The sequence below is a fragment of the Ananas comosus genome, linkage group 9 (assembly GCF_001540865.1).
Source record: "Ananas comosus cultivar F153 linkage group 9, ASM154086v1, whole genome shotgun sequence".
Lineage (NCBI taxonomy): Eukaryota > Viridiplantae > Streptophyta > Magnoliopsida > Poales > Bromeliaceae > Ananas > Ananas comosus.
The window spans coordinates 10960835-10987872 of record NC_033629.1 but is presented as its reverse complement, the minus strand read 5'-3'; the positions used below and the strand labels follow the sequence as shown (position 1 = coordinate 10987872).

At 35.2% G+C, this 27038-nt stretch overlaps 1 protein-coding gene and 1 pseudogene across 1 annotated transcript; both read right to left on the bottom strand.

The window, feature by feature from the left end:
- Positions 1-19217, bottom strand: part of LOC109714789 — a 29769-nt pseudogene extending 10552 nt beyond the window's left edge.
- Positions 19846-22178, bottom strand: LOC109714787 (subtilisin-like protease SBT1.8). The gene is made up of 2 exons (XM_020239497.1): positions 21230-22178; positions 19846-21143 (listed from the first exon to the last, which is right to left on the bottom strand). Exons 1-2 carry the CDS (start codon positions 22176-22178, stop codon positions 19846-19848), a joined length of 2247 nt encoding a protein of 748 aa, XP_020095086.1.

The window sequence follows — 27038 nt, the reverse complement described above, 5'->3', positions numbered from 1 at the left end:
TGTAGCTACTCTGTTGCAGAAGAGGAGTCAGGTGTAATCTTCTCTTATTTAATGAATCTTATTTTACCCGCATATTTTCTGTTTTGTTTTTTTTTTCTCTCTTTTATGATTGTATCAGCTTTTGCTGAGGAGACGGATTTATGGTAAAAATTGGTAAAAATTCGATTTGGCGCTTCCGTTGCGGAATCCCAATAATCGATACCGGATCCACAGCAGTCGGTATCGGAGCGGATTGCGGATTCACGAGATCCGGTACCGGGGCGAGTACCGGATTCCCAACAGGTGAAACAAACTAGAAACTTAGGATGATCTTGGGTGCTGAATAGTAGTACAACGTGTTCCAATTATTGCTACAATAAGTTAGGATTTGGTTAGATTTGTAGTTGAATCCTATTTGGATAAGAATTACCATTTAAATCTGTTTGAGATAAATTAAAATTTAAATATTAATTAGAGGATAAACCTAACTAGATTAGGATTAATATTTAAATCTATTAGAGATTGATTAAGATAGATTTGGATATTAATTAAAGTATGAATCCTAAATATATTAGGATTGGAGTACGTTTTAAATTGAGCATTATAAATAGGCATTGTGGCTCTCTTTTTTGAGTGAGTACGGCTAGAACCATTGGGGTGTCGTACCAGAGAGAGAAAAAGAGAGAGAGAGTTATTTTAGTGCACCTTGTGCACGGATGCACGCGGAGAGGTCTTCTTTGTGGGTTTATAGAAGGCGAGAGAAAGATAGGAGAGATTCAAAAAGAGGGCTAGAGTTGTAGCTACTCTGTTGCAGAAGAGGAGTCAGGTGTAATCTTCTCTTATTTAATGAATCTTATTTTACCCGCATATTTTCTGTTTTGTTTTTTTTTTCTCTCTTTTATGATTGTATCAGCTTTTGCTGAGGAGACGGATTTATGGTAAAAATTGGTAAAAATTCGATTTGGCGCTTCCGTTGCGGAATCCCAATAATCGATACCGGATCCACAGCAGTCGGTATCGGAGCGGATTGCGGATTCACGAGATCCGGTACCGGGGCGAGTACCGGATTCCCAACAGGTGAAACAAACTAGAAACTTAGGATGATCTTGGGTGCTGAATAGTAGTACAACGTGTTCCAATTATTGCTACAATAAGTTAGGATTTGGTTAGATTTGTAGTTGAATCCTATTTGGATAAGAATTACCATTTAAATCTGTTTGAGATAAATTAAAATTTAAATATTAATTAGAGGATAAACCTAACTAGATTAGGATTAATATTTAAATCTATTAGAGATTGATTAAGATAGATTTGGATATTAATTAAAGTATGAATCCTAAATATATTAGGATTGGAGTACGTTTTAAATTGAGCATTATAAATAGGCATTGTGGCTCTCTTTTTTGAGTGAGTACGGCTAGAACCATTGGGGTGTCGTACCAGAGAGAGAAAAAGAGAGAGAGAGTTATTTTAGTGCACCTTGTGCACGGATGCACGCGGAGAGGTCTTCTTTGTGGGTTTATAGAAGGCGAGAGAAAGATAGGAGAGATTCAAAAAGAGGGCTAGAGTTGTAGCTACTCTGTTGCAGAAGAGGAGTCAGGTGTAATCTTCTCTTATTTAATGAATCTTATTTTACCCGCATATTTTCTGTTTTGTTTTTTTTTTCTCTCTTTTATGATTGTATCAGCTTTTGCTGAGGAGACGGATTTATGGTAAAAATTGGTAAAAATTCGATTTGGCGCTTCCGTTGCGGAATCCCAATAATCGATACCGGATCCACAGCAGTCGGTATCGGAGCGGATTGCGGATTCACGAGATCCGGTACCGGGGCGAGTACCGGATTCCCAACAGGTGAAACAAACTAGAAACTTAGGATGATCTTGGGTGCTGAATAGTAGTACAACGTGTTCCAATTATTGCTACAATAAGTTAGGATTTGGTTAGATTTGTAGTTGAATCCTATTTGGATAAGAATTACCATTTAAATCTGTTTGAGATAAATTAAAATTTAAATATTAATTAGAGGATAAACCTAACTAGATTAGGATTAATATTTAAATCTATTAGAGATTGATTAAGATAGATTTGGATATTAATTAAAGTATGAATCCTAAATATATTAGGATTGGAGTACGTTTTAAATTGAGCATTATAAATAGGCATTGTGGCTCTCTTTTTTGAGTGAGTACGGCTAGAACCATTGGGGTGTCGTACCAGAGAGAGAAAAAGAGAGAGAGAGTTATTTTAGTGCACCTTGTGCACGGATGCACGCGGAGAGGTCTTCTTTGTGGGTTTATAGAAGGCGAGAGAAAGATAGGAGAGATTCAAAAAGAGGGCTAGAGTTGTAGCTACTCTGTTGCAGAAGAGGAGTCAGGTGTAATCTTCTCTTATTTAATGAATCTTATTTTACCCGCATATTTTCTGTTTTGTTTTTTTTTTCTCTCTTTTATGATTGTATCAGCTTTTGCTGAGGAGACGGATTTATGGTAAAAATTGGTAAAAATTCGATTTGGCGCTTCCGTTGCGGAATCCCAATAATCGATACCGGATCCACAGCAGTCGGTATCGGAGCGGATTGCGGATTCACGAGATCCGGTACCGGGGCGAGTACCGGATTCCCAACAGGTGAAACAAACTAGAAACTTAGGATGATCTTGGGTGCTGAATAGTAGTACAACGTGTTCCAATTATTGCTACAATAAGTTAGGATTTGGTTAGATTTGTAGTTGAATCCTATTTGGATAAGAATTACCATTTAAATCTGTTTGAGATAAATTAAAATTTAAATATTAATTAGAGGATAAACCTAACTAGATTAGGATTAATATTTAAATCTATTAGAGATTGATTAAGATAGATTTGGATATTAATTAAAGTATGAATCCTAAATATATTAGGATTGGAGTACGTTTTAAATTGAGCATTATAAATAGGCATTGTGGCTCTCTTTTTTGAGTGAGTACGGCTAGAACCATTGGGGTGTCGTACCAGAGAGAGAAAAAGAGAGAGAGAGTTATTTTAGTGCACCTTGTGCACGGATGCACGCGGAGAGGTCTTCTTTGTGGGTTTATAGAAGGCGAGAGAAAGATAGGAGAGATTCAAAAAGAGGGCTAGAGTTGTAGCTACTCTGTTGCAGAAGAGGAGTCAGGTGTAATCTTCTCTTATTTAATGAATCTTATTTTACCCGCATATTTTCTGTTTTGTTTTTTTTTTCTCTCTTTTATGATTGTATCAGCTTTTGCTGAGGAGACGGATTTATGGTAAAAATTGGTAAAAATTCGATTTGGCGCTTCCGTTGCGGAATCCCAATAATCGATACCGGATCCACAGCAGTCGGTATCGGAGCGGATTGCGGATTCACGAGATCCGGTACCGGGGCGAGTACCGGATTCCCAACAGGTGAAACAAACTAGAAACTTAGGATGATCTTGGGTGCTGAATAGTAGTACAACGTGTTCCAATTATTGCTACAATAAGTTAGGATTTGGTTAGATTTGTAGTTGAATCCTATTTGGATAAGAATTACCATTTAAATCTGTTTGAGATAAATTAAAATTTAAATATTAATTAGAGGATAAACCTAACTAGATTAGGATTAATATTTAAATCTATTAGAGATTGATTAAGATAGATTTGGATATTAATTAAAGTATGAATCCTAAATATATTAGGATTGGAGTACGTTTTAAATTGAGCATTATAAATAGGCATTGTGGCTCTCTTTTTTGAGTGAGTACGGCTAGAACCATTGGGGTGTCGTACCAGAGAGAGAAAAAGAGAGAGAGAGTTATTTTAGTGCACCTTGTGCACGGATGCACGCGGAGAGGTCTTCTTTGTGGGTTTATAGAAGGCGAGAGAAAGATAGGAGAGATTCAAAAAGAGGGCTAGAGTTGTAGCTACTCTGTTGCAGAAGAGGAGTCAGGTGTAATCTTCTCTTATTTAATGAATCTTATTTTACCCGCATATTTTCTGTTTTGTTTTTTTTTTCTCTCTTTTATGATTGTATCAGCTTTTGCTGAGGAGACGGATTTATGGTAAAAATTGGTAAAAATTCGATTTGGCGCTTCCGTTGCGGAATCCCAATAATCGATACCGGATCCACAGCAGTCGGTATCGGAGCGGATTGCGGATTCACGAGATCCGGTACCGGGGCGAGTACCGGATTCCCAACAGGTGAAACAAACTAGAAACTTAGGATGATCTTGGGTGCTGAATAGTAGTACAACGTGTTCCAATTATTGCTACAATAAGTTAGGATTTGGTTAGATTTGTAGTTGAATCCTATTTGGATAAGAATTACCATTTAAATCTGTTTGAGATAAATTAAAATTTAAATATTAATTAGAGGATAAACCTAACTAGATTAGGATTAATATTTAAATCTATTAGAGATTGATTAAGATAGATTTGGATATTAATTAAAGTATGAATCCTAAATATATTAGGATTGGAGTACGTTTTAAATTGAGCATTATAAATAGGCATTGTGGCTCTCTTTTTTGAGTGAGTACGGCTAGAACCATTGGGGTGTCGTACCAGAGAGAGAAAAAGAGAGAGAGAGTTATTTTAGTGCACCTTGTGCACGGATGCACGCGGAGAGGTCTTCTTTGTGGGTTTATAGAAGGCGAGAGAAAGATAGGAGAGATTCAAAAAGAGGGCTAGAGTTGTAGCTACTCTGTTGCAGAAGAGGAGTCAGGTGTAATCTTCTCTTATTTAATGAATCTTATTTTACCCGCATATTTTCTGTTTTGTTTTTTTTTTCTCTCTTTTATGATTGTATCAGCTTTTGCTGAGGAGACGGATTTATGGTAAAAATTGGTAAAAATTCGATTTGGCGCTTCCGTTGCGGAATCCCAATAATCGATACCGGATCCACAGCAGTCGGTATCGGAGCGGATTGCGGATTCACGAGATCCGGTACCGGGGCGAGTACCGGATTCCCAACAGGTGAAACAAACTAGAAACTTAGGATGATCTTGGGTGCTGAATAGTAGTACAACGTGTTCCAATTATTGCTACAATAAGTTAGGATTTGGTTAGATTTGTAGTTGAATCCTATTTGGATAAGAATTACCATTTAAATCTGTTTGAGATAAATTAAAATTTAAATATTAATTAGAGGATAAACCTAACTAGATTAGGATTAATATTTAAATCTATTAGAGATTGATTAAGATAGATTTGGATATTAATTAAAGTATGAATCCTAAATATATTAGGATTGGAGTACGTTTTAAATTGAGCATTATAAATAGGCATTGTGGCTCTCTTTTTTGAGTGAGTACGGCTAGAACCATTGGGGTGTCGTACCAGAGAGAGAAAAAGAGAGAGAGAGTTATTTTAGTGCACCTTGTGCACGGATGCACGCGGAGAGGTCTTCTTTGTGGGTTTATAGAAGGCGAGAGAAAGATAGGAGAGATTCAAAAAGAGGGCTAGAGTTGTAGCTACTCTGTTGCAGAAGAGGAGTCAGGTGTAATCTTCTCTTATTTAATGAATCTTATTTTACCCGCATATTTTCTGTTTTGTTTTTTTTTTCTCTCTTTTATGATTGTATCAGCTTTTGCTGAGGAGACGGATTTATGGTAAAAATTGGTAAAAATTCGATTTGGCGCTTCCGTTGCGGAATCCCAATAATCGATACCGGATCCACAGCAGTCGGTATCGGAGCGGATTGCGGATTCACGAGATCCGGTACCGGGGCGAGTACCGGATTCCCAACAGGTGAAACAAACTAGAAACTTAGGATGATCTTGGGTGCTGAATAGTAGTACAACGTGTTCCAATTATTGCTACAATAAGTTAGGATTTGGTTAGATTTGTAGTTGAATCCTATTTGGATAAGAATTACCATTTAAATCTGTTTGAGATAAATTAAAATTTAAATATTAATTAGAGGATAAACCTAACTAGATTAGGATTAATATTTAAATCTATTAGAGATTGATTAAGATAGATTTGGATATTAATTAAAGTATGAATCCTAAATATATTAGGATTGGAGTACGTTTTAAATTGAGCATTATAAATAGGCATTGTGGCTCTCTTTTTTGAGTGAGTACGGCTAGAACCATTGGGGTGTCGTACCAGAGAGAGAAAAAGAGAGAGAGAGTTATTTTAGTGCACCTTGTGCACGGATGCACGCGGAGAGGTCTTCTTTGTGGGTTTATAGAAGGCGAGAGAAAGATAGGAGAGATTCAAAAAGAGGGCTAGAGTTGTAGCTACTCTGTTGCAGAAGAGGAGTCAGGTGTAATCTTCTCTTATTTAATGAATCTTATTTTACCCGCATATTTTCTGTTTTGTTTTTTTTTTCTCTCTTTTATGATTGTATCAGCTTTTGCTGAGGAGACGGATTTATGGTAAAAATTGGTAAAAATTCGATTTGGCGCTTCCGTTGCGGAATCCCAATAATCGATACCGGATCCACAGCAGTCGGTATCGGAGCGGATTGCGGATTCACGAGATCCGGTACCGGGGCGAGTACCGGATTCCCAACAGGTGAAACAAACTAGAAACTTAGGATGATCTTGGGTGCTGAATAGTAGTACAACGTGTTCCAATTATTGCTACAATAAGTTAGGATTTGGTTAGATTTGTAGTTGAATCCTATTTGGATAAGAATTACCATTTAAATCTGTTTGAGATAAATTAAAATTTAAATATTAATTAGAGGATAAACCTAACTAGATTAGGATTAATATTTAAATCTATTAGAGATTGATTAAGATAGATTTGGATATTAATTAAAGTATGAATCCTAAATATATTAGGATTGGAGTACGTTTTAAATTGAGCATTATAAATAGGCATTGTGGCTCTCTTTTTTGAGTGAGTACGGCTAGAACCATTGGGGTGTCGTACCAGAGAGAGAAAAAGAGAGAGAGAGTTATTTTAGTGCACCTTGTGCACGGATGCACGCGGAGAGGTCTTCTTTGTGGGTTTATAGAAGGCGAGAGAAAGATAGGAGAGATTCAAAAAGAGGGCTAGAGTTGTAGCTACTCTGTTGCAGAAGAGGAGTCAGGTGTAATCTTCTCTTATTTAATGAATCTTATTTTACCCGCATATTTTCTGTTTTGTTTTTTTTTTCTCTCTTTTATGATTGTATCAGCTTTTGCTGAGGAGACGGATTTATGGTAAAAATTGGTAAAAATTCGATTTGGCGCTTCCGTTGCGGAATCCCAATAATCGATACCGGATCCACAGCAGTCGGTATCGGAGCGGATTGCGTATTCACAAGATCCGGTACCGGGGCGAGTACCGGATTCCCAACAATAGGCAGCCCTTGCTTGTCTTTCACGTCGGATGTGGTGATGATAGCGGACTTAATGGCGGCTGGCGACCAGTCAGGGTGCACGCTCTTTATCAGCGCGGCGATGCCGCTGACATGCGGCGTGGCCATCGAAGTCCCGGAGATTATGTTGAAAGTTTTCTTCCCGTCGTTCCCTCCATCCGCTTGGGTCGGCCATGCGGCCAGTATGTTAAGCCCCGGGGCCAGTACGTCGGGCTCCAAGAGAATCCCGTTTTGAAAGTTCGGCCCGCGGGAAGAGAAAAAGGCGACAGAGGGAGCAAAGGGAGTTTCGAGAACGGTGCTGTTGAAGGAGATTGACGCAAGCAATTGGCTTTGCAATGTGTAGTCTATCGGTGACAATCGAGTGACAATTGGCTTAGCAAGATGGCACGGCCGGTAGTGGCACTCAACTGCACTGTCGGCAGGGGGTAGCTATCGGTGACAATCGAGTACCCTGCAGCCTTCGCATTTACGAGCACCACGCCGACTCCACCGCCACTCTTAACGGCGCCAAAAATATCATATGATGAAAGTAAGTCTTGAGGGTCGCATAAGACTAGCTTTCCCCGGATGTTGAAGCCGGTGAAGTCGCTGCAGCTGCTAAATTCCGAAGAGTATGCAAGCTCGAACGGCGGGGATGAGAAATTTTTGAACTGATTCAAAGATTTGCCTTCATACAACTGCTCATGGTTGTAAAGCCGCACGGAGGCCGCAAACCTCCGGTCGATCGATGTGGCGCCCATTGTTATATACCACGATGCCTCGTTCGAGAGCGACTTACCTCTCGGACCTTCATTGCCTATTTAATAATATAGAATATTAAATATCGTTCTCCTACAGCTTAAATTTTTTTTAAAAATAAAAGTTATTTGTATTACTCGTCGCGCAGCTAACAAATACCCCTTTTTCGAAAGCACCGAAACCGCCTATGGCGATCACGTCTCTAAAGAAACGATCGGTTCCGCCGCCTAAAGAGATGGAGATTACTTCGACCCCGTCCTTAACGGCGGCATCTAAGCCGGCGAGAATATCCGAGGTCAAGCAACCAGATGCGCTGCAGACCTTGTACATCGCCAAGTGCGCGTGCGGGGCCACCCCGGCAGCGGTGCCGCTGGCTTGTCCGAACGCACTCGCACCCTATACGAAGTTCCCAGCAGCTGTGCTAGCAGTATGAGTTCCGTGCCCGACGTCGTCGAAGGGGGATTTATCATCCTGCACGAATGATTGTGCGCCGATGAGCTTGTTGTTGCAGCCGGTCTCGAAGGCGCACGAGCCCTTCCACTTGGCGGGGGGAGGTAGAACGCCGTCGTCGGAGAAAGAAGGGTGGGTGGGGGCGATGCCGGTGTCGAGTAGGCCAATGATGGTGCCGCGGCTGAGGGCGGTGGTGTTCCAAAGGCTGGTACTAGGTTGGAGGCCCAGAAACGCCGGCGTACGCATCGTCAAAAGGCGGAGATTCTTGACCGAGAATGCGCGCACGAACCCTTCCTTCTTCTGGATCGAATACAGCTCCATTTTGGTGAGCTTCGCGGCAAAACCAACGAAGACCTCACTGTACTAACCGCAGCTCGCCAGCGTCTGAAATAGACTCGGATAAGAAGGACTTGTACCAACTCTCAAGCTTGATAGAGCCGGCATCGGCGACCTCTGTCGAAGGTTGCACACGAACTATGTAAGTTCGCAACTGTTCGGACTCATTGACGCCGGCATTAGAGGGAACGCCGATATTTGGACGAGACAACACCGGAGAGGAAATGAATAAAAATACGTCCTGTACAACAATAAGGTAGTGCAACACACACCAGTGCCACTTTTGGATTCAAACTCCAAAAGAGAACCTATCAACTGTCGCTTATAGGTAAAGCATTTGCATTACAAATTACTTTAAAAAATTAATGAAAAGACAGAGGGATGGATAGAGTACCAAAGAAGGAAAAATTCTAGAATGCAACGTGTATATTGGTGACGTAGCGTAACAAATCAATCAAATATCTCTTTTTAGGGGTATATGTCCCATCATGATTGTAAATAAATATTTTTATTGTACTTTTGTTTGAAAAGAAGGAATATGATTGGCTTATTATTGATGACGTGGTGCAAGTGTGATAGTGTAGAATTCCTCCCAAAGAAGAGGTGTACCAAAAACATTGCACAAAAATATTTGGATAAAATGATATAAAATATATACTCCACTTTGGGGTTTTCCAAAAACATTGCTCAAATAAGAACTTATATTTGTACACATCAAAAGTGGTGTAATCTTATACCCTCCATTCTAAAATTCACAAAAATTCAAATATTTTAGAAAAAAAAAACTGATGTGATAAGTAAAAAAAAATTAATGACCTTTAGATAAAGTGGGTGTAAAATATACACCTCACTTTGAGTTATAGCAATACAATTGCTCAAATAAAAATTCTACTTATACACCCGAAAAGGTGTATAGATCTTACACCCATAATTTTAGAGTTCACAAAAATTTAAATAATTTTTAGCAAAAATAAAAAATATTGATATGACAAATAAAAATTAATGGCTTTTGAATAAATAAGGTGTAAAATGTATGTATCAACAATATTGCTCAAATAAGGAATTCCACATGTACATCCCAAAAGAAGAGTGTATATCTTGCACCCCGATTATAGAGTTCACAAAAATCTAAATAATTTTTAGTAAAAATAAAAAAATTAATATGACAAATAAAAAAGTAATGATTTTTGAATAAAGTGGGTATAAGATCTACAAAGTGGTATGTATCAATAGAATTACTCAAATGAGAAATTCTAGTCGTAAGATATGCTTCTCATTTTGGAGTACACCAATAGTATTGTTCAAAAAAGAAATTCTACTTGTATACCCTAAGAAGGTGTAGATGTTACACCCTTTCATCTTAGAGTTTACAAAATTTCAAATTGTTTTAGTAAAAAGAAAAAAAAATAATGTGACAAGTAAAAATATTTAATAGCCTTTGGATGAAATGGGCGTAAGATATACACCAAAGTCACTTTGGGTGTAAGAGTTAACAAAAATACAAATATTTTTTTGTAAAAATAAAAAAGATTGATGTGACAACGAAAAAATTAATGACCTTTTCACCATAGAGTTTACAAAATTTCAAATTGTTTTAGTAAAAAGAAAAAAATAATAATGTGAAAAGTAAAAATAATTAATAGTCTTTGGATGAAGTGAGTGTAAGATATATACCAAAGTCACTTTAAAGCCTCCGTTTGGTTCGGGGTTAAGGAAAAAGTAGCTATTCCATGAATAGAGTTAAGTTTAGGGTTAAAGTGGGGTTAAAGTTTTTTTGTGTTTGGTTGGAGGTTGGAGTTAGTCTAGAATAATGAAAAATAGTGTTTGGTTGGGTAGGTGAGATAAGAAGATAATGATTGATAAAGAAGGATAATGATTGGTTGGAATAGGTGTGATAAGAAAGATAGTGGGTTATTATGAATAGAAAATAGTATTTGGTTGGAGTTTCGTGGGGTTAGGTGGAGTTAGCTAACCCGGATAATTTATTTGAGGTGGGGTTAGGTGGGATTAGCTAACCCCACCTATTTTTTGGGGTGTTTGGGGATAAAATAGGGGTTAAGGGGTTATTCCACCCCTTAACCCCCAACCAAACAAGGGCTTTGGGTATAAAAGTTAACAAAAATACAAATAATTTTTTTTAAAAATAAAAAAGATTGATGTAACAACGAAAAAATTAATGACCTTTAAATGACTTAGGTGTAAGATTTACACTTCACTTAAGGGTGCCAATTGCATTGTTCAAATTAGAAATCCACTTGTACAACCCAAAAATGGGTGCAGATTTGACACCCTAATATTAAAAGCCATAAAAATCTAAATAATTTTTAGTAAAAATAAAAAAGTTTGATGTAAAAAGTAAAAAATTAATGGTTTTTTGATGAAGTTGGAGTAGATGTACACCCCACTTTGGGGTGTAAGAGTTAACAAAAATCTAAATGGTTTTAGTAAAAATAAAAAAAGATTGATGTGAAAAATAAAAAATTAATGATTTTTTGATGAAGCAGGTGTAAGATGTACCCCCACTTTGGGGTGTACTAATACAATTACTCAAATAAGAAATTCTATTCATACATTGTAAAAATAGGGTGTAAATCTTATACCCTTACACCCCCATCCTAAAATTCACCAAAATTCAAATTTAGTAAAAATAAAAAAATGATGTGACAAGTAAAAAATTAATGGCTTTTATATAAACTGAGTGTAAGATATACATTACACCATATTTTGAGATGTATTAATATTATTGCTCAAATAAGAATTCTACTTGTACACCCAAAAAAGAGTGTAGATTTTACACCTCTGATCCTAGAATTCATACAAATTCAAATGATTTTTAGTAAAAACAACAAAAAATTGACATGACAAGTAAAAAAAATAATAGTATTTGAATAAATTGGGTGTAGGATTACATTACACTTTGGATACACGGTGCACCAATAGAATTGCTTCAAATAAAAAATTATACTTGTATACCCCAAAAAGGTGGGCGCAGACCTTACATCCCCATTAGTTTATAAAAATTCAAATAATTTTTAATAAAAATAAAAAAGTTAATATGATAAATAAAAAATTATTATTTGTAATAAAGTGAGTGTAAAATGTACATCCCATTTTAGAGTATATTAATAGCATTGCTCCAAATGAGAAATCCTAATTGTACACTCCACAAGAGGGGTGTAAATCTTACATCCTCCTATTTTAGAGTTTACAAAAATTCAAATGATTTTTAGTAAAAACAAAAAAAAATTAATGTGACAACTAAAAAATAAATGGTCTTTCAATTAAGTAGAGTAAGATGTACACCTTACATTGGAGGGCAAGAGTTAACAAAAATTATATATATATATATATATATATATATATATATATATATATAGTTGGGCTAGAATATTATTGATAGCAAAAATTCTTTTTTGCTATCAAGTTTTTAATCTTTGGATCAATTTTTTCAGCATTTCTAACTATTGGATTAAATATGATAATCCAGTGGGGACCACTCAACCCTAACGGATTAATATCATTCTAACCCTACAATTTCTCATCCAAGGGTTACAAATTTGAGAGCAAAAAGGACCTTTTGCTATTAATAGTATTCCAGCCCAGCTCTATCTATATATAGAGCTGCGGCCGAGTGCGGAGGCATTCCAAAGGCCGACGCCAGGTCGGAGGCCTAGGAACGACGACGTGTGATTGGTCAGAAGGTAGAGATTCCAGTCGGGAAATGCACGCACAAATTCTTCTCTCTTTTGCATGGATTTAAGTTCCGATCGGGTGAGCTTTACTGCGGAACCGACGAAGACTTCGCTGTAGACGTGAACCAGTCGCGACTCGCCCGCGTCTGCTGTAGACGCAAATATGAATGACCGGTACCAACTCTGTAGCTGGTCGAAGCCGGCATTGACGACGGCCGCGAGAGGTTACACTCGGACAACATAAGTCTGCAACAACTGTTCAGACTCATTTGAGCTTGCACTAGAGGGAATGGACGCGAACAAGAGTATTAGAAAGAAAGGAAGAGAAGAGAAAGCGAAGGATGGCAGCGGTGAGAGTTTCTCCATTCTTAAGTCGTGAGAAATTGTTGATGGTGAGAATAAGAGAGCAAGTAGGGGAAGAAGGAAACTCAAAGCAGAGAGAAACTCACTAATTTGTTATTAAATAGAAAAGAATTACAAACTGAACTGACTCAAACTCAAATCTTTAGATCCCTCTTATAGACCTCTCACATTAATTATTAACTTCTTGATCGACGAATTTAACTCTTTAGACTTCTCAAAAAAACATTTTAATTATTAACTTCTTAATAAGAATTAAAAAGAGTCTCAAAAAAACCTAACCCCTTAGATTTTCCAAAAAACCATTTAACACTAGTTGATGGTTCCAAAACTAGAAGAATTAAAAAGAGTCACAAAATACTTCGATATCTACTCCAAAATTTGAATAGGATGAAGTTGCCTCCCTCCGACTACAAGGTTCAGCCTGGCGATGAGAAGTTAGATAGGTTTTGTAGATATTGCCGTAATCAGGGTCATGGTATGAGGTACTGTTTTGACCTTCAGGACGTTGCAAGCAAGATGAGATAATACATTAGTTTTTGAAGACGAGTCCGAGTCATCCCCCACAGTCTCAAATTGTTTCGAAGCCTCTCCCAAATAATTCTGCAGTCTAGTTTCCAACGCATCAAGTAACATTCAATTTGAATACTTCTATAAAAAAAAATTATGATAAAAAGATTAAATATTGACCGACCGTCCCTAGCGCAAGTGGCAAAGAAATTGGTGATTGGTATCTGAGGTCCCAAGTTTGAATCCTAGTTGATTCACATTTTTAGTTAAGTTTATTTCTAAGTAAAATAAACAAAGCGAATAGCATGCTACCTATCTCTCCCCCAAAAAAAAATAAATAAATAAACATTGCACAGGTTGACTGACACTTAGGTAGAGGTGGTTGAGGCGGTTATACTGTTGCAAGTGGGGGCCATTGACCCAATAGACACAAGTACAAGAGCCCAATTAATCAACTCTAAAGTCTTGTTAATTAGTTGATCTCTTTCAAGTTGTTCTCAAGTGGAATCCAATAAAATTTTGAGTCTTGTTAGACAAAAAAAGCTATGCGCGATTTGACGACCCACTATCTTTTCTTTCTTTTTTAAGCAGTTTAGAAAATTCAAAATCTACACTATATATATAAGCGTATAAAAATTCCGACAATAATAGAGAAAATCAAAAAAAAATAAAAGAATATTCCCTACGAATAGTTATGATTAATTTGTTATATATACCTATGCTATATATATATATATATATGAAAACGTATAAGAATAACAAACGGAATAAAAAAGAAATAAAAAGATATTCTCTATGAACGGTTATGATCAATTTTTATTAAAAAAAATATTCATATCCATCTATAAATTTAATTCTATGAACGATTATGATTAATTTATTAAAAATATTACTAATAAAAATGAACGGTTATGTTCAATTAAAAAATAGCATTCCTTTCTATCTATTTTATATTAAAATTTAAATTTGAGTTTAATTCATAAATTAAATTTAATTTTGATATCAAATTTTATTTAACAATTAAAAAATTTTACAAACGGCTATGATCAATTTGTTAAAAATATTTCAAACAAAAATGAACGGTTATTATCAATCTGTTAAAAAATAACATTCTTTTCCATCTATTTTACATTAAAATTTAAATTTAATTTTTGATATCAAATTTGACTTAACAATTAAAAAATTCTACGATTATGATCGATTTGTTAAAAATATTTCAAATAAAAATGAATGATTATAATTAATCTGTTAAAAAATAGCATTCATTTCCATCTATTTTATATTAAAATTAAAATTTGAGTTTAGATCTATTTTACATTAAAATTTAAATTTGAGTTTAGATCGTATATTAAATTCAACTTTTGATATCATTCGACTTAACAATTAAAAAATTTTAATTATATAATTCTATATCTATATTTATCTATACTATACATAAAAGCATATAAGAATGACAGACGGAATCAAAAAGAAATAAATGGATATTCACTATAAACGGTTATGATCAATTTTTTTTTAAAAAAATTCAAATAAAAACGAACGGATATAATCAATCTGTTAAAAAAATACATTCATATTCATATATAAATTTAATTCTACGAACAGTTATGATCAATTTGTTAAAAATAGTTTAAATAGAAAAGAATGGTTATGATCAATGTGTTAAAAAATAGCATTCTTTTTCATCTATTTTATAATAAAATTTAAATTTGAGTTTAAATCGTAAATTAAATTTAATTTATGATATCAAATTTGACTTAAAAACTAAAATTTTTTAATTATATAATAGCTTAAAATTAAATTTTGAAATTTGAAATAAATATAAATTAAATTTTGATGTTTTAGTTTAAAACAGATATTTAAATTTTAGATTCATTATAAATTAAAAATATTTTATGTATATAAGAAGAGAACAATATAAAATATTACAAATATTTTCTAATGAAATATAACATATAAATTTATAAATTATAATTTTTGTTGTAAAATTTAAATAAATATAATATATAAATTTATTTTAATTTAAATTATATTAAAATAATTATTACATGTATTTGCACATATACTAATAAAAGAACTCTAACCTCATTTATCCCATATAATCTTTCTTTTTACAGTAGCTAACTATTTTTTTGGTTTTTTTTCCCCTTATATTTGACCTCATGAGAAAAAAATTTTCAAATCCGCTACTGTGCTGAAGCGGGGTTTACTAATCCCACGCGAGTTTGCAAAAAAAATTTTGATGTTTACATAAAATAATTTTTTTTACTAAATTTTACTTTAAATTAATTCAAAATTTGAATTTATATTAAAAATCTATATTTGAATTAAAATTTCAAAATTTAAGTATTAGATTTTAAATTTGCACAAAAATTTAAAGTTTGATATTTTAATTTAAAATATAGATTTAGAATTAAAATTTAAATTTAAAATTTAAATTTTTAAATCTAAAATACAATTTTCAATTCTAAATTAAAATATTAAAATTATTTTAAAATTTTATTACTCTATAAATATTTTAATAAATTTTATTTCTTTAGCTAACATATTAGTAGAAACGAAAAAGAGAACTATTTTATTTTTTATTTTTTTAAATATTTTTATATATTTTAAAAAAATTAAGAGTCTGAAGTGGAGCGGGGCTTGGCCCGAATTTTATTCAGGCCGGGCGAGGCAAACCCTGGCCTAGGTGAATGTGGGATTGTGCCAACTCGGTACGGCCTATATTACACCATTATACGTTGGTAAGTTTAATATTTCTAATTTAAAATTTTAGTCTTTTATTATTATTTTTTTATAAAATTTTTATTTTTAGTCGTTTATTTTGAAACTACTCGTCGACTAGACAAACGAAGTCAAAAAATTATGAAATTTAAATTTTTTTTGTTAGTTCCAACATAATAGATCATGTTTAATGGAACCGATCACTAAATTGAATATCTCATCATCAAAAATAATTTATAAGTATATGAGGTTTCCGTACTTTCGAAAACACAGAAATCTAGCTCTTAATTAATAATATTTTATAATTATTTATAACTTAATTAGTAAATGAATAAGATAGAGAATATATTGTGCCATCTAATGGGTGGAGCTATTATTATATGTCTTAACGGGTTTCCGCTAAGGGGAAATAGTAATTTTTAGTTGCATTTATGAGAATAAGAGGAATAAATCCCTTATTCTCTCTTTTATCCCTTCAGTGAAACATGGTCTTATAGATAATAACTTTTGTTATTCTCGCGAATAAAGAATATTTTGGTATATATAAGTTAAAATAGCTGTAAATTTGGAAACATTTTAGAGATACTCTAGAGAATATCCTCGGTACTGTTTCGAATAAATGTCTTGAACAATTTCTAAATATGTTTTAAAAAATAAAAATAATGTATTTATATAAGTATAATTTATATAAAATTATTTATAAAATTAATTTATATAACATTTATAAATATAATATTTTGATATAACAATTTAATTTATATCAGTATATTTATTTTCTTTTATATAATATAATTTATTTTATATAATTTATCCGTAATATATGTAATGAATAAAATATAATACTAGCAATAACCTTATAATTTTAATTAATAATACTATAAATTTTAATACAGATTTAAAAGAATTATATAATATATGAAACATAATTTAATATATATAATACTTCGTAAAAAAATAAAATAATTCAATATGAATATAAATGATTAAACCATACAATAACTAATATGTCAAATTTAATTAATTTAAATTATATAGTAAAATTTAAGTATAAATATATTACCCGGCGGCATAGCACTTACCTCTCATACTTCCAGCTGGTATTCGGCTCTAATACCAATTTTAACGACCCAACTCGCTAGCAAAACAACTCATTATATTCAAACCACCGGCCCACAATGCTTAAGTCTAATTATTATTACTAGCGTGTAGGTCTCATATATTCTAATCAGAATCAGTTTTTCATCCGATGTGGGATTACTGAGGTGTTACATGTATTATCATAGATAATATTGTATTAATAAATTTATTTATGTATCTGTTTATCTAATAAAATAAAGAGAAAAATAAATTTGTTCTTAGTTTCATTAGGAACAACTTTAATACGATTTATTTCAGAACAACTCGTTTTGCCCTGAATTGTTCCTTTCAATTCCTCCGCCATGTGGTTACAATTTAGAGGATATCTTCTGTCACGCCCCGTGACCCGCCTCTTTGGTCGGGTTCGGGCCGCTAACAGTCGCCGAACTGACAGGATTTCTCCTGCACTACGAACAAAGTCTTTCCTGTACGTTTAAGACTCAACAAACAGTACAATACAAGAGGTTCCAAACAGGAATAGTATTCGCACACTGATTGCATAAGGAAGATATCAAATAATATAAAACACCTAAGTTATTATATGCATTCCCATAACATGTATTTTGCATCTCAGTTACAATTCATTTTATAACTTCTTCTCTCGTTCCGGAATATCTCCAATATCAATCATAGCCTAAATTACGACGAGGTTGAACAAATAAACAAAGACTACGACATCAACTACCTGCAAGACTTCTCACCTGAACCTCCACCTATACTGACTGGAGCGCAGGCTTAGCGTGCTCTGGCGGAGGAAGTGTACTATATAATAGTTTCAGCTAATCACATCTTTTTTTTTGAAAATAAAAGTATAATAAAAACATATTTTAAAAGTTATAATGAAATAAGTAAATTCAAAAAAGTTACTTAATTTATTGAGAACATCACATAAGTAATATAACTATTGTATTCTAGACTTTTTCGCTCTAGTGGCTAGTGGTACGTGATTTGTGTCATCCGATCCATGTTATCGAAGAGCTTCTTAATACCCTGTTTGGACTATGGAACGATTCGTAGTCTTAACCGTGATCCAAATTATGTTATCTAGTTAAGGATACAGTGCTATCACCCGGATCAGATGTGATGTACTATTCTTTCAAGAAACAAAGCATGCCTCACTAAATAGATTTAAGCTTGCAAGTTTTTGCGATAGAAGGGCCGATCACTTTTTATACATAAGGATGCAACTGGGTTGCCTGGGGGCATACTAATTGCATGGAATTCCACCAAGTTGACCTTTGAAGAAACTGTTGGATAGGCTAGTTCTGGATAACGCTACAGATCAGACTAGCACTCTCTACTTCTCCAATGCTATAAATTATTAACTACTGTAATCTATTTAGTGAGGCATGCTTTGTTTCTTGAAAGAATAGTACATCACATCTGATCCGGGTGATAGCACTGTATCCTTAACTAGATAACATAATTTGGATCACGGTTAAGACTACGAATCGTTCCATAGTCCAAACAGGGTATTAAGAAGCTCTTCGATAACATGGATCGGATGACACAAATCACGTACCACTAGCCACTAGAGCGAAAAAGTCTAGAATACAATAGTTATATTACTTATGTGATGTTCTCAATAAATTAAGTAACTTTTTTGGATTTACTTATTTCATTATAACTTCTAAAATATGTTTTTATTATACTTTTATTTTCACCATAGAGATCTGTTCTTTCAGGAGCTCCGTAGAATCGATACATATTGGACTCCTTTGTAACAACACACAAAATGATTCAAGGGGTACATTTTCAAATCCCGCATGCGGTACCTGTTTTCATGTCATGGCACGGGCCATTGCTAGGGAATTACCTCCGTTGACTTGATAGTGACTCCTACTTGACGGAAATGGGACAAGTTGGGGAGAACTTGTAATGTCCTTGGGACTAGTGACAGAGGCAACAAGGCATTCGATTATGAAGCACTTTCGAGGAGAGATCGGTTGGCAAGACGGGATGCACCTAGCTTGGTGGCCAACCTCGGTATTGGGGTTGCTCATTGGAAACTCGAGGAGTCCGACGAGGAGTTCGATTAAACTCAAGGAATCCGACGAGAGGTTCGATTACAGGTGAAGGATCGGTCTGTAAGTCTCGCGGAGGAGCAAGCTTGGCAATCACCTTAGCAGTAAATTGAGAAAGCAGTGCTGATTGACAGAATAGTAAAACAGGATCAAAATTTGTTCTCAGTCGACAGAGGTATGCGTTATATTTTAGTCCCCATACATGGGAAGGCATCGGTCCCACTTATCAGGATCAAAATTTTTCTCTGTTTTGCGACTAATGAAAATCTGTTGACCACGGAAAATCTAGTTAAAGAGGGGTCAGCCTCGTAAAACAGGAGCTATCATAAAGTTTTGCTTGTACAATCAAAAAAATAATAATTCAAATTGCTAAAATGTACAATATGTTTAGACTCACTGATTGACAGAATAGCAATACAGTGTGCATAGAAAAAATTAATTAGACAGAAATCTTACACGCTCCCGATTAGTTATACCAACTAATTAGTATGAACAAACCATATATTTTTATTAACAGGTAAAAGTTAAATTTTTATTATAAATTTGCGAGGAAACAAAATCATGCAACAACATTTCTTATTTATGCAAGAAAAGAAAAGAACACAGCTTAATAATAATCGACGAAAACCAAGGGGGTCCTCACGACGTGATCATCCGAAACCCACCTCAGGTGCCCATAATTCCAGCCGCCTAAATCCCCTACAATTTCCACGCTCACCCGGAACGTCTTCTTCTCGTTCACCTTGCTGAGACTCAACGTCGACGGCGTGACCGTCACCCTCACCGACACCGGAACCTCCAACTGAACTGCGTAGGTCGACTGCGCCTTCCCGACGTTAGTCACCGTGCGCGTGACATTCGGCCTCGGCGACAAACCTATCGGGAACACAATCGACGGCAAGTTCAGCTCCTCCGCCGCGATTTGCTTCTCGTCCGCGCAAGACACGTTGTGGCTGCGCACGATAATGTTAGCACCGTGGTCTCCGTAAATTGTGCATATAAAACGGACGTAGTCGTCGGCGCCGATGTCGTAGACGAGACCGGGGTCGACGGCTTTCGACGGGTTCACGTGTCCGGCCCCCAATTCGTAGACGTTCGCCGGGGTTTGAAGCTCGTTGAAGATGGGCAGCCCCTGCTTGTCCTTCACGTCGGATGTGGTGATGATAGCGGACTTGATGGCGGCCGGCGACCAGTCAGGGTGCACGCTCTTTATCAGCGCGGCGATGCCGCTGACATGCGGCGTGGCCATCGAAGTCCCGGAGATTATGTTGGAAGTTTTCTTTCCGTCATTCCCTCCGTCCGCTTGGGTCGGCCACGCGGCCAGTATGTTAAGCCCCGGAGCCGCTACGTCGGGCTTCAAGAGCATCCCGTTTTGAAAGTTCGGCCCGCGGGAAGAGAAAAAGGCGACGGAGGGAGCAAAGGGAGTTCCGAGAACGGTGCCGTTGAAGGAGATTGACGCAAGCAATTGGTTTCGCAATGTGTAGTCTATGATGGCACGGCCAGCAGCGGCACTCAACTGCACTGTCGGCAGGGGGTAGCTATCGGTGACAATCGAGTACCCTGCAGCCTTTGCATTTACGAGCACCACGCCGACGCCACCGCCACTCTTAACGGCGCCAAAAATATCATATGATGGAAGTAAGTCTTGGGGGTCGCATAAGACTAGCTTTCCCCGGATGTCGAAGCCGGTGAAGTCACTGCAGCTGCTGAATTCCGAAGAGTATGCAAGCTCGAACGGCGCGGATGAGAAGTTTTTGAACTGATTCAAAGATTCGCCCTCATACAACTGCTTGTTGTTGTAAAGTTGCACTGAGGCCGCAAAGCTCCGGTCGACCGATGTCGCTCCCACTGTTATATACCATGGTGCCTCGTTCGAGAGCGACTTACCTCTCGGACCTTCATTACCTATTTAATAATATATATATAGAATATTAAATATCGTTTTCTATCCGCTTAATTTTTTTAAAAAAAATAAAAGTTATTTGTATTACCCGCCGCGCAGCTAACAAATACGCCCTTTTCGAAAGCACCGAAAGCGCCGATGGCGATCACGTCTCTGAAGAATTTATCGGTTCCGCCGCCTAAAGAGATGGAGATTACGTCGACCCCGTCCTTGACGGCGGCATCTAAGCCGGCGAGAATATCCGAGGTCCAGCAACCGGACGCGCTGCAGACCTTGTACATCGCCAAGTGTGCGTGCGGGGCCACCCCGGCCGCGGTGCCGCTGGCTTGTCCGAACGCACTCGCACCATGTACAAAGTTTCCAGCAGCTGTGCTAGCAGTATGAGTTCCGTGCCCGATGTCGTCGAAAGGGGACTTATCGTCTTGCACGAATGATTGTGCGCCGATGAGCTTGTTGTTGCAGCCGGTCTCGAAGGCGCATGAGCCCTTCCACTTGGCGGGGGGCGGCGGAACGCCGTCGTCGGAGAAAGAAGGGTGGGTGGGGGCGATGCCGGTATCGAGTAGGCCGATGATGATGCCGCGGCTGAGGGCGGTGGTGTTCCAAAGGCCGGTACCAGGTTGGAGGCCCAGAAACGCCGGCGTACGTGTCGTCAAAAGGCGGAGATTCTTGACCGGAAATGCGTGCACGAACCCTTCCTTCTTCTGGATAGAATTCAGCTCTGTTTTCGTGAGCTGCGCGGCAAAACCGACAAAGACCTCAGTGTACGAGTGAACTAACCGCAGCTCGCCAGCGTCTGAAATAGACTCGGATAAGAAGGACTTGTACCAACTCTCAAGCTCGGTAGAGCCGGCATCAGCGACCTCTGTCGGAGGTTGCACACGAACTATGTAAGTTCGCAACTGTTCGGACTCATTGATGCTGGCATTAGACGGAACGCTGATATTCGGACGAGACAACACCGGAGAGGAAATGAATAAAAATACGAAGATGAAAGAGAGGTGAGTAAATGTACAGGATATTATTTGGTTTATCTCCATGCCAAATGAGAAAGAGCAAAGATTCGTATGATACTCTTTCCCTGAAGTGTGTGTGTGTGTATATATATATATATATTCGAATGATACTCTTATTGGTCCCTGAAGTGTGTGTCCATTTGCTTTGCTTGCTCATCCATCAACTTGAATTGTGCAAATGTAGAAAGGGATAATTTACTAGTTGTATATGGACGGAAATTTGTAGATTAATGAATCTAATAAGTAAGGAAACTGGGTTGGCAAAGCGCAGGTGCAACGAAGGATTTTATTTTTAGCATTTTCCTTTATTATGAAATACCATAATCATATATATATATATATATATATATATATATATATATATATATATATATATATATATATATATATAGTGAGGTTACTANTATCATCCCCATGTTACTATCACGTTTTTAGCCATTGGATCTATTTTTTGATTACAAATAACCTTTGGATTAAACACTATTCCACCTACCACCACCTACCACCATCATCTCAACCTCATATCTCTCCATCCAAGGACTAAAAACACACAAGTATTACTTAGGTGATACTTGTAAAAGTATTCTAGCCCTACTCTACTATATATATATATATATATATATATATAGTTGAGCTGGAATACTATCGGTAGCAAACGAGCTACGTTGCCACCCATTTGTTTTCAATAATGGAGCCTCCAAATCGACGATCGGCACCGTTGAAAATGATCTATACCACATGAAGTATCTAGAAATCAAATTTCATACTTTTTCGATATTGTTCTCTTATCCATCAAGTTGGCATAAAAATAAACAGCTGAAAATAAATATCCTTTAAAAAGTGATGATAGAAATTTTATAATCAAGATCGATAGTATATATCTTGTTCTAAATAGTTTAAAGAGTTTTCTAACCAAAATTCAATTAATTTGGATAGGCTTACACCGTTAAATGAGAAAACGCTACATATCTACCATTAAAATTACAAAGTTTGAAACCCGTTGATTATTAGATAAATGATGTCGAAAAGATTTGTAATTTAGTTTCTAGATAGTTTAAGGGGTATAGATCATGTTCAACGGTGTCGATCGTCGATTTGAAGGCTCCATCATCGAAAACAAATGAGTGACAACGAAGTCCGTTTGCTACCGATAGTATTCCAGCGTCATATCTATATATATATATATATATATATATATATATATATATATATATATATATATATATAAAATTTGATAAACGCCTTTCTTTTTGTACTTTGTTGTTTCCAAAAGTAATAAAAAAAAAACCACAATATTGATTGAAATTAAGGTTTTATGGGATACAATAAAAAAACCTCACAAATCAGCATTACAGCAGTAGGCCTGCCTGTAGGAGAAAATTTGCATTAAAGGAGTAGAATTTTGTGTTTGATATTTTGTGACCACCAATTAGTTTTTGGCTTAATTGCTCAATTAACATATTTTGTTCTTGGGCTACGTTTGGTTGGAGGGATATTCTAGAATAAGGCGGGATATTCCCCAATCAATATCCAAACAGGAAAAAAAAAAGGAGGGGGGTTTATTGTTCCCGACTTAATGCGTTGTATTAAGAACAACCCGTTAAGTCTGTTCTCCTTATATGGGAGAACTAGAGGGAACAATTTAGAATGCTATGTTAGTTTCCCATTTTGCCCTTGAAACCTTTCCTCACAGGGATGTATTTAGGAATTTTTTTTTGGAGATTTTTTTAAAAAATTAATTTATAAGAGCTGCACTATTTTAACTCATTAATATTTAATTTAATTAATAAATTAAAAGAAATCGATTGAATGATTTATTTAATTTAATAAGTGCTATTCCGTTTTAGATAGTTATATTTTAAATTAGTTTCGAAAGAAAAAAAATAAATTGAATACTACTAAAACATTATTTTCAAAATAATGTACAAATATACTTAATTTGTAAATTAATTTATTTTAATACTTAATTTATTAAATCATATTTAATTATTATATTCAAGGGCAAATTTGTCATTATGTTTAATTTTTATCTTTTCAACCCCTTATTTCAACATAAATATTCATACACTATTAAGAATATTTTCTAAAAACAAACAAACAACATCCAAACGTAATTACAACTTGTTCTAGTTTATATTGGAACAGCAAAAATTGTTCTCCAAAATTTAGTTATCAAGCCAAAGACTGAGTATCCAAAAAAAAAAAAAGAAAGAAAAAAAAGAAAAATTTTCTTTTTTTTCAAAAAAAAAGAGTAATCTTTTTTTCACTATAATATAAATTATGAACGATATTAATAAAATATACTAGGTTGACTTTGATATCACACACTATATGTAAACCGAGCAAAAAGTTTTAGTCTATTAAATTTTCTCAACTAATACTTTTTTTCGTTTTTGGAAAATGCATCTATATTCAAATATTTCTATGCATATAGTGCATAAAATATTAAGAATATATTTACAAAACGTTAATCTCTAATGGATTCAAATGTAATAAAGTTATATATCTAGAGGGTTATAATTGTTATATTAATTATAGGGGTAGATAATCTAATGCAGGGCTTTTATTGTAAATTCATTTCATGCACTTTACATAAGTTATATATTTTTAGTCGTCAAATGTCTAGCAATCTAAAGGATTGTTGGGACATTGACCAGGAAGGTAAAAACAACATTTGACGTGATTTTTAAGGCAAATTGCACTATTGTCCGCAACTGTTTGATAAAATTTTATTAAAATATTCAAACTATAATTTATTTTGATTAGTGCACCTAACTTTAATTTATAATTTTCGATTAAATCAATGCTAAATTTCTTTATTCTTATTTTGAATATATTTATTACCCTGTTTAGATACATACTTGATCTCAACCTCCATTTAGATATCATACAGTTGGAAAACCCAATAGCAATGCAAAATAATTAGTAATTCATAGTGTCCCAAAATTGTGGCTAGGTCTCTGTAGAATCTATTATTTTCTATATTATTTTCTATTAATCCCCAATAACAAAAGCTGAGGTGGCATGACCTCCTTTTTTAGAATTTTTTCTGATTTTTTTTTGACAGGTTATTGCTATATTTCAAATTCTACATAACCATATACGTTTCATACTAACTGTTTCTATTAGCAATTAATTTTCTAAATTAGAAAACGGTTCCTCATAATTGCTTGATCAATTATTATAAACTATGATAATTAATTGTCAAATTCATACTAGCTGTTTCTATTAGCAATTAATTTTCTAAATTAGAAAACGGTTCCTCATAATTGCTTGATCAATTATTATAAACTATGATAATTAATTGTCAAATTATACCAAATATGATCCATCTCTCATTTTCAAAATAGGCTCCATATATAGTTGTTGTCATTTCTGACTAAGAATAGCCTTTTCATATTTTTTCTCATTATATTTTACAAATTAATTTATTATTTGTTACTATTTAATGACCCACCACCTTTCTTTCTAAAACTATATCTTATTTAGTAACTGTAACATTAATTCTATTATTTATATTTTTTAAATCTCATTCATTTTAAAATTACTTCAAGTTATATATATAGTAACTCCTAAATATTTTAATCCTATAAGTTTGCTCTCACCCTCTCTCTTCTCCCATCCCGCGTTCCCTTGACTTCCCGCTGCTCTCTTTCTCCGATCTCGACATCGGTGTCGCCCACTTCCTTTACCTCTTCCGCTCCACTGCTGCCGCCCTCTTCCTCCGATCTCGACGTCGGCGTCGCCCGCTTCCTTCTCGACCGGGTCAAACGTCGCTCCGCCGCCCCTCACCACCATCGACCTCCACCTTTGCCTCGACCTCCACCTCCGCCTAGACCTCCATGTCGGCAAAGCGGATTTCTTCAACTTCGACTACAGCTCCGTCATCGCCTTCGTCAGCTACCGCGGCCGGCCGCCACATAGATGACGCACCCGAAGATGTGCGGCGGGTGTCGTGAACTAAGAACGTTCTCTTTCTCCAATTTGCTTCCATTGTAAAATATGAGCTCTTTAAAGATTTCTATTCTTTTTAATTTTTTTATAAATAAAATTTAAAAATAGAAAAAAAAAAGCCTCAAGAGCTTATGTTCTGATCTTCTTCTTTTTGGGCTTTGCTCACCATTATCACCCCAACTCTCATCTATTAGTTATCATTCGCAAAATCATATTTGGATTCTCAAGGTAAAATTATTTTAAAATAAAAATTATTAAGTTTTTTTTTTTTGAATTGGCTAAAGTGTCATTTTTTTTCTCCATTTTGTTTTATTTTTGTAATATAATAGGAGAGAAAAATGCAGATACAAAATTTAGGAAAATGATGAGCTCAATGGAGAACAATGTTCAAGATTGCAACAACTTTAAATGTAATATTGTACGTCGTAGGCATCGCCGGCACCATCAACATCTCCCATTAGATGAAATGATATAATGAGCTAATAGGAAACTTAAGAGTTTTCTTTTTTCTCCCTTTTTTTTCTCCATGGAGTTGTATAATTTTATTCAAAGTAGGCTTTATAGAATAGAAAAGGTTGATTATTGCTTCTATGTACATTTATGAGGAGTGTGCCTTTTCTGGACGGTAAAATATACTTACTTGCTATTTTATTTTATTACGTTATCATGTACATTTTAAAATTTTAATTTTCACTATTTTTTTTACCTCAAAAAATAATTTAAAATTTTATTTCTATTATCTCCCCGCCGCATCGCGCGGGTCTTTACACTAGTGTATCATTACTCCTTCAAACTATCCAAATATTAACACATTTTACAAAAAAAAAAAACATATTTAATATACCGTACATGAATACTAACGGTATTTGGTAATATTAAAAGAAATTTTTAGGATAAATTGCGCGTTTAGTCCTATGATCTACGTGACAC

Coding starts and splice junctions, on each gene's coding strand:
- LOC109714787 (XM_020239497.1), bottom strand. CDS start 22,178: ATGGAGATAAACCAAATAATATCCTGTACATTTACTCACCTCTCTTTC. Junction 21,144..21,229: donor ATTTGTTAGCTGCGCGGCGG/GTAATACAAATA, acceptor ATTATTAAATAG/GTAATGAAGGTCCGAGAGGT.